The sequence below is a fragment of the Xiphophorus hellerii genome, chromosome 8, assembly GCF_003331165.1.
Source record: "Xiphophorus hellerii strain 12219 chromosome 8, Xiphophorus_hellerii-4.1, whole genome shotgun sequence".
Classification (NCBI taxonomy): Eukaryota; Metazoa; Chordata; class Actinopteri; order Cyprinodontiformes; family Poeciliidae; genus Xiphophorus; species Xiphophorus hellerii.
Genome location: NC_045679.1, coordinates 23,064,954 through 23,073,728, shown reverse-complemented (window position 1 = coordinate 23,073,728; position 8,775 = coordinate 23,064,954). Strand labels below are relative to the sequence as shown.

At 40.4% G+C, this 8,775-nt stretch overlaps 1 protein-coding gene across 1 annotated transcript; it reads left to right on the top strand.

Annotated features, from left to right (window-relative positions):
- The first annotated feature begins 3,417 nt into the window (after positions 1-3,417).
- On the top strand, positions 3,418-8,417 carry c9 (complement component 9). The gene is made up of 11 exons (XM_032568913.1): positions 3,418-3,529; positions 3,622-3,712; positions 3,859-4,009; positions 4,099-4,246; positions 5,065-5,203; positions 5,279-5,494; positions 5,606-5,846; positions 5,977-6,117; positions 6,342-6,517; positions 7,847-8,081; positions 8,178-8,417. Exons 1-11 carry the CDS (start codon positions 3,456-3,458, stop codon positions 8,336-8,338), a joined length of 1,773 nt encoding a protein of 590 aa, XP_032424804.1. The 5' UTR covers positions 3,418-3,455; the 3' UTR covers positions 8,339-8,417.
- Positions 8,418-8,775: the final 358 nt, after the last annotated feature.

The window sequence follows — 8,775 nt, the reverse complement described above, 5'->3', positions numbered from 1 at the left end:
ATTTTCATAACCTACAACTTAATAAAAGGAAGCTTTCCAATAGACATAGAGCTTAAACCTGAGAAAGATCTTTCAATTAGAATAAGCTTTCATATATTAGCTTTTAAAGGCAAATTTGGACTAAGTTTAGTGTTTGCATGTGTGGATATAATAGTGTTAATACGCTGCTGTGAATTTAGAATTGACCAAGTTTCTTAGCCCTTACAGAGTATTTTCCATTTTGAGGTGGTCCCAAAATGCCAAAATAAAAATCAATATCACTAATTCCTACTATTAGTATTTGTTTTTTTTGATGGGACGTACTTTCAAGTTGAGAATTTAGAAGTATTTAAGATTTAGGTCCACTGTGTTCTTCCATTCTAGAAGAAATATTGGAAAAATCAGCAAACCCTTCATTTAATTTGTTACTTGCTTCTAGTATGACGCTAATTTAATTGTTTATCTTTGCCAATGAGCTCCAAGCTTTTGGGGTCGGAAAGTCTCCTTACTATGACCCTAATCTTTAGAACACTGTAAAATAGTTCCAGTCTGGACTTTGACTGGGCCACTTCACAATGTTAATATGACATCCAATCTGGAAGACAGTCTTACCGTTTTGATCCTGCAGAGGAGGAAGGGGGGGAATTAGGAAATGAAACATGAGACATATCCTTTCTTTCTCTATCGATGAGTTAATTCAGCAGCACATGCCTGAAACGTTTTATTGTACAACAGGAGATTTGTTGAATGTCATTCCTAAAGCTGCAGTTTTGAGATGAATGGAAAAAAAAGTGTTGGAAAGTCGACTTCACAAACAGGGAACAGGTGACACAGATGAGGACGAAGCCACCGGGAGTTTTATTTTTATGATTAAATGCTGACAAAGACGAGCTGGGATTTGTTCTTTCCTCAGTTTGACATGAAGGCCACACGGTTCAGGCACCAAGCATTTAAAGGGCGTCAATTCTGGAACTCGCCGCCACTTCATCCACCGCAGCCAGAACTTAAGATAGCCACTTATCTCTGGGCCATAATTGAGGTTGACTTAGATTTTATCCTTTGTCTCCCTCTCTGTTCCGTAACTACAACCTCCCCCCCCCCCCCCCCCCCCCCCCCCCCCCACCACCACCACCATCCCCACCACCCTGGACTAAATATCTAAAAAAAAAAAAAATCCAAGTAACAGAGCACAATTCCCGCCATCATATTCTATTGGATATAGCACACATTTTACAAAACAAAAACTCTATACAACTGTGCCAAAACAATCTATGCACGCTTCCAAGGTTCTTCTGAAAAACAGGAAGTCTTTCTAGTCAGGAGAAACGTTGGCCAAGAACCTTACCTACCCCCTGGTTTCCTGACAAAGTTGTGAGGAAACTGCAGGAACTTGTAAAAAGTGGTGACTTCAGCACATATTTGTGCTTCTTCACTGGGCTATGACCACATACCCCCCCAAACTACCCCAGCTCTTCTCGCAAGATGCGTGCAATAATCAGTGCAGGGGCAACTCCCAGACTCTCTGTGGACCCGTCAGGGAATACTGTGACTGTTTACTTAAGTCAGCAGGAAAGTACTTGTCAGCGTGCTGAATAATGTGGAATTTATCATCAGGTTTTTTTTTTTCCTTTTCCTCCCTCAGATGGATGAAAGCAGAGGTTTGTCCTCCGAGTCTTTTTATGCAATGATTCAGCAAATTTCATCATAATTCTGCCCACTTATGAATTTGATACTCCTTACGGCTCCGCGGAGTGAGAAGTGTTCTGTTCTCACTCTTTATTGGGAATGAAGACACACTTCGCTGCAGTTTGTAACCGCAGACTCAGCAAAAGCTTCCCAGATCACATGACGGGTCGCCGAGTGCAACAGCTTGAAACTTCCTGTACATTGTGCAAGGATTCGCTTAACATTTTTTAATCCAGAAAGGAAAAAAAAAAAGAGCTAAGATTTGTGTATTGTACAATGATTCTGCTACACATCATGCTTTTCTTCAGTCATCTAACATGAAATCCAAGCACTGGTAAATCTCTCATAGATCAGTTTTGGCGTTTGATGCTCAATGTCGCCGTCCTGTGGACATAGAGTTTCACTGCAACAGAATTTTTTTGTTCACGTTTCCAGATTTTTTCCCCCCCTCCCTGATTTCTACAATTCTGGTATCAATAGGGGATTTTTCTTGCATGGTGACCCAAATACACCATGGCTTCAGTATGCCAAAGTGTTACAACATTTAACAAGAGAAAGAGAGAGAGAAAGAGAGAAAATGAGGGAGAGGAAAATGAAACATCAAATATTTGCTCGCTTTGGTCAGGACATGTTTGTGTGGTTTCACAATCGTGGAAAGACAGAAGCGATCGGGTTTTTCTCCAACTGACAAAAAACTAAAATAACTTAAGTTATTAATATTCTTTGCTTATGTAGAGAAAGAAAAGACAAACAGCATCCTTCAAAATATTTCTTCATCCAGCACTAGATATGTCTGTCAGTAGCTTCCCGTCACCTTGAGGAAAAACCGAACAGATTTAAAGCAAAATATATGCGGGCCTCGTTGTTTATGTCACATTTAGCTTCGAAAACTCCATGAATTCTCCAAAAAGTGCTTAATGCTGTATAAATGTGTATTTTGATTTTACAGCTCTGATTGTGGACATGATAAATAAGGGAATAAAAAGCATCATGGACAACAGGTCAGCTCTGGATAGGTGTAACACAGGATTGGGTAATTAAAATAAGCTATAAACATCTCACAGAACTCTGACCAATACATCGTCTAACAGTGAGAACAACATGGCACAACTGTATCCATCCATTCTGCCTGAGAGTGAGATATTTCGCAAAAAAAATAATGAGCAAAGATTTTTGTGTCTAGATGTGCAAAGGTGGAAGACTCAAAAGCGAAAACAAGTCCATGCCTCACTTTGGAGGATTTTATTTGTGAAAACCGCGGAAAAAACATGTGTTTGTTTTTCACTTTACTGATAAGCATTATCCCAAAAGCCTCCCAAAAATACATTATGGTTTCAAAATATGAAAAAGCCAATGAATTCTTTTGTAAAAGGTTGTATATTGTGATAATGTGGTTACACTGAATAACAACATTAAAGACATGTAGACTTCAGTCATTTGTGTCTTTTCTAACTTTTAGGTTTATGTTTAGGTCTAAATTCTTGACTTTAGGATTACCCGTTGTATCGCAGGTGTAGTTGGACTCTTGCTGAGAAAGAACTAAAATTGCATAAAATATATATATATAAATATATATATTCAATAACTTTTTTCATGTGATTTTTTCTTTATTTTTCAAACCGAGCAAACTCTGCTCGGGCAGTTTCCGAACACCAAATCAATAAGGCTGCGGACGAAATCCAAACTGTTGATTGTGAAAGCGCAAAGTTTTTTGAAGGGTGATATAATGATTAACAAGAGGGCAGTTTAAAAGTCTGAACGTGAGACGTTTGTCTTTCCAAGGGTCCACGATGAGAGCGGCCATCGCTGTCCAGCTGAGCCTCAGCGCCCTGTGCCTAACTCTGACGCTTTCCGATGTAGGATTGTACGTACACTCTTCCTGTTGTTTGATTTAATGATATTGTAGAGTTATTTCTTCTGAATACCTGAGAGGATATAATGTGTGCACATAATCAGGGCAGAAGTGCTTCCTGAACCAAATGCTGTAGAATGTAAGTGGAGCCAGTGGTCGCAATGGACGTCTTGTGATCCTTGCACCAAAAGGAGAGTAAGTCAGACAAACCTTTCACAACTAACCACTCATGTGTGTGAAAACATTACGGATTCTTGCTTTGAATAACGTACCTTTGCTGCCATGTACCTTAACACCACGTTTCAGGGGGTTGATAAAGTCTTTTTAATGTCTATCATAAGTTGCGTTCTCGAGGCATAGAGGTGTTTGGCCAGTTCGGTGGGGAACCCTGCACAGGAGCTATCGGTCACAGGGAGTTCTGCCAACCCACAGAGTTATGCTCGCAGCCACCTCCCTCTCCTTGCTCGGAGTCTGAATTCCAGTGCACAACAGGTACAGCAGACTCTTAAGAGTCACCCACATTGTTCATCTGTGCTTGGGTTCTCTGGGTCTCACTGGTCTTGACCTGCATCTGTGCGCAGATCTGAAAACCTGCATCAAGAAGAGATTAGAATGCAACGGGGACTACGACTGTGAAGACGGATCGGATGAGGAATGCGATCCTGTCCGTAAACCCTGTGGGTCGTCCGACCTCGATAACAATGAGCAAGGCAGGACGGCAGGATATGGGTAAGCAGATGATCCTTGTGCATTATGACCAATGGAAGGTGTTTTTTTTATTTTTTTTTTACTCTGCTCTGCATCTACAATGCCTCCTTTTCAACTTTTCTCAGATTTGGGGCTGTATATAAAGTATTATTTGACCTTTCGAGATGCTAATCAGTTGTTCCCTTGCTCCTGTGGTTACAAATCATAGCAAATCATCCAATGCCAGAGGAAGTAATTGTTTAAATATGCAATGCATCAACCAGAACAATAAAAAACAAAAGTCTACGCAAAGAATAAGTTATAACTACCGTAACAGAGCTACTCCAACATGCTGCCACCATGAGCGACACAATTCTAGAAATTATTACCCCTACTTTTTCAAATATCCATCTAACTTCCTGTTTTAACAGTTCAGACACCAAATACACCTTATGCTGTGGAAAACGTCTTGACACTACTGCAGAAGTTAGCATCCTCACTCTTTCTCATCTCCACCCCTGCAACAAGGAAAATGAAAGCCTCTCCAGGATTTCCTCCTTTGCAAATGCCAGCCAATAGCATGTCAAGAAGCATTCCCTTCAGCTTCCCGCGTGGCAGTTTCTTTCATGTATTTTGGTATATGCGTTACAAAAAAAAAATCACAAAATTGGATTTACTTACCATAGAAAAATCCACAAATACTGTACCACTGCAAAAATAATTATTAGTATTTATCTTTATTTCACCTGGAAAATCCCAACGAGATTAAAACTCTCTTTTGCAAGAGAAATCTGTCCAAATGCAGCTTCTGTGCGCACGATCAGGCATGAACTACTGTAACTATTTCCTCCATGAACCAGGGTCAACATCTTGGGTGCAGATCCTCGAATGAACCCCTTCAATAATGATTTCTTCAACGGGCGATGTAGCAGAGTGAGGAACCCAAACACGGGGAAGTACGACAGACTTCCCTGGAATGTTGGCGTGCTCAACTACGAGGTTAGTCCCGGCTGCGTCTCCCTTGTACAATCCAATGGTGTCGGCTTTGCTGCTAAATATACTTTGTCATTTCAGACTCTCATAGAGGAAACTGTTTCCAGGGAGATCTATGAGGACACACACTCCATCGTGAAGGAAATGCTTAAAGAGAAGACCTTTAAAGTTGATGCTGGACTTTCCTTCAAATTCAAGAACAGTGAATCGTCTTTGGCGAACGTTTCTGTTGAGGCCGGGTTGAATTTCTCAAAGAATGAGCTTATTAGGGATGTCATAGAGTACTCTAAAATTAAGGTAAACATTAGAACTGCGAACCATGAGTTCCAAGTCGTTACCCCAGCAAACAACTTTCACTTTGAAGACGTGTCACATTTGTGCCTGTGTTGCTGATTCTTCTCTCTTTAGAACATAAGCTTCATGAGGGTAAAAGGTAGAGTACAGCTGAGCACCTACAGGATGCGCTCCCATGAGTTTAACGTTGCTGAGGACTTCTTGATGCACGTCAGATCGCTGCCGTTGGCTTACGACAAGGGTATTTATTTTGCCTTCCTGGAAGACTATGGAACCCACTACACAAGAAGTGGAAAGTCTGGAGGCGAATATGAACTGATCTACGCTCTCAACCAGAACACCATCAGGGAAAGAAGTGTGTATCCAAGCAATCAATTTTTACCTTAAACTCATTCTGATTTTTGAGCCATTTTTAGGCCTGTCTTTTGAAGAAAAATGTAGGTTATTGGTACATAACTGCTGCATTTCCTGCTTGATTCCATCAGACATTACAGACAGAAGGATTCAAGAGTGTCTCAAAGTGGGGATCTCTGCAGACTTTGTCTTTCCAGCTGACAAAGAAGATCAAAACAAAAAAGCACACGTCAGAGTGGAGGACTGCGATAAAACAATTAGCAATAAGACAGGTTGTTTTCTTGTTTTCCTCAATCGTGCTGATTTCTAACACCTTAAGTCAAAAGCATGTAGCCATGTGAAAATCTAAAACGTGTTCTTTCTTGTGATTGGAAACACTGTAAAAAATATATATATTTCAATGAAATAATATGACGTCATACTGCGTTTCAGTCGAGCACAAATTTTGTTTTTGTTTTTAATTCCTTTATTCTCTCTGGGGTTTTTTCCTGCACAGTTAGTGCTGATGGGAAGGCATTGGTGGATAAGGTGATGACTTCAGTTAAAGGAGGAACTCTGCAGGCCGCCGTTTCTATGAGAGCTCAACTGAGCAGGGAGGGGGTCATGGATATGAATACGTACCAAAGCTGGGCCAGGTCCATTGCAGATGCCCCCGCACTGATACAGAGTGAGGTAGGAATCGTGGAGTGGCTTGTTCAAGTTTTCATGAGAATTTTTTATTTTTCAACATTTTATAATATGATGTGGTTTATTCATTCTCGTGTCATCAACATCTATTGAACTGTTCAAAAGGCAATTACACAAAATGCTCCTTAAAACCCCAGTAAGCAAAAGATGGACTAAATTACCTTGGAAGGACGCAATATTCATACCTACAAAACAGCTTTTGACAATGTTAGGATATTATAGCGCAAACGTATCAACAACATGATTCTGCTCTATCAGCACACGGATCATCGCTGAGGAAACTTCGACTAAAATTTATTCAGCATTCAATTTGTTTTGGAAACTGTTCTTCCAAGTCACGCTAAGGATGAGTGTGTTTTACTCACAGGTCATAAAACGAACAGGGATTGCTCGTTGCCTTCACGTTACATTGTCACCAACCAAAGGAATGACCAGGCACCGTTGATCAGGCGTCGTCTTGGTCTTGTGATGTCAAAATTTGAACACGAACCAAGAAATTTATTGGCTGATTCATGGATCAAACATGTTTTGTGAATTTTGCCATGAAGTTCCTCGTTAGAGAAAATCTAGTTGTCCAAAATATGCTGAAACACTGAACAGTTGAACAGCTGCATTCAGAGGTTTAGAGAAGTTCACCTGCAAAAGGCTGTAGCACATTTAAGGTTCATTCTAAAAATGTACCCAAAAGCTGAGCATCGCTGACTTTTTGTTTCTTTGTTATTTGTCAAAGATTAAAAGCTTTGCGTGTCAGTTTTGATTAAGGAGACCCAAGTCGGTCTGTTGATTTGTATTAGGAACATCAAGGGAGCTGGTCCAGGTTCAAGGAATGACCAATTCCTGGTTGGAAAAGACAATGTCCTAACATTCAGACCTTAGTTAAATATCTTAGAAAGACGTCAAACGAGATAAACGTAGTGCATTAGTTACATAGTTATTTCCTGCCCTCAATAGATACATCACTGATACACAGCATTATCCATAGTATGACATAATTGACGGTTGTTCTAAATAGGTACTCCGTTGACACACGTCGTTATCAACATAGATTGTCTGGGCACTGCTCAGAACAAATTGCACAGAGGCGGCCATCTTCTCTGTCTGCCTGCTGGTGTTTAGGCGGCAGAAACAGATAAGACGATTATCTAAACCACTGAGTCACTTGTTGGTTTTCCCACTTGTTCCTGTCCTCATAAACTGGCACTTAGAAAAACATTCGTACATCCAGGCCACCCTTCTGAATTCCAATTTTGTTTGACTCAAATATTCAACCAGCTGCAACAAATATCCTGTTTTTTGTTTGTTTGGTTTTTTCAGCCTGAGCCCATCTACATGTTAATTCCACTGGACTCTCCTGACGCAAACGCCAGAATTATTAACTTCAGGAGGGCTACAGAAGAATATATCGCCGAGTACAACACATGCAAGTGCAAGCCCTGTCATAATGGAGGGACTCTTGCTCTGATTGACGGAAAGTGTATTTGTATGTGTCCTGGACTGTTCGAAGGCCTGGGCTGCCAGAACTTCAAGGCAGATAAAGCTTCACACCAAGGTAAGAAAGCTAAAACCAAACAACCCTTCCGATCAATTCTTTTTTCTACATTTTGTTTTTCTTGCTGTATTCACTGATGCAAACTATATTTGCTAGGTAAAAAGCCCACTCCTCTCCAGGAGGGCAACTGGTCCTGCTGGGGGTCCTGGTCCGCTTGCAGCGGAGGGAAACGTAGCAGGACGCGCCGCTGCAACACCGATGGACTCGGCCCATCCGTCACATGCAAAGGAGAGCTTACTAGTGAAGACTACTGCTGAAAAGCACCCTTCCTGTCTCACTGTCAACGTGTGTTCAAGTGTTAACAACACAAATAAAGCCAACATTTTACTACGCTTGGATTCAAAGTTGCTTTTTATTTTTAGACTTCACTCAAAATATATTTCTTTTTTTGTGTGTGTGCTTTTTTGTCACTATTAGGAGTTTCAGATTACCAAGCTTTTTTTAAATTTTTTTTATCATCAGACAAGTATAATTAAAGCAAACACAAAACTTTGTTTTCAAATCATGGCATCTTTTATCAAGTTAAAAAGGCTGTTCAGTGGTGAAATCATGGTATCGTGGTAAATCTTTCCAGGAGTGACCAGTCTAACAACGTTTTTCTTCTCAACCAGGAAGTCACAAAACAGAACAAAAATGTGCAACATTTTTGGACTATGTTCTTTCCAATTCGATACAATGTTGCACTAAAATGTTT

Excerpts from the sequence above, each read along its gene's own strand:
- c9 (XM_032568913.1), top strand. The coding sequence starts at position 3,456 with ATGAGAGCGGCCATCGCTGTCCAGCTGAGCCTCAGCGCCCTGTGCCTA. Across the intron at positions 3,713-3,858 it reads ATCCTTGCACCAAAAGGAGA|TTGCGTTCTCGAGGCATAGA; the intron begins GTAAGTCAGACA and ends GTCTATCATAAG. Across the intron at positions 4,010-4,098 it reads TGAATTCCAGTGCACAACAG|ATCTGAAAACCTGCATCAAG; the intron begins GTACAGCAGACT and ends ATCTGTGCGCAG.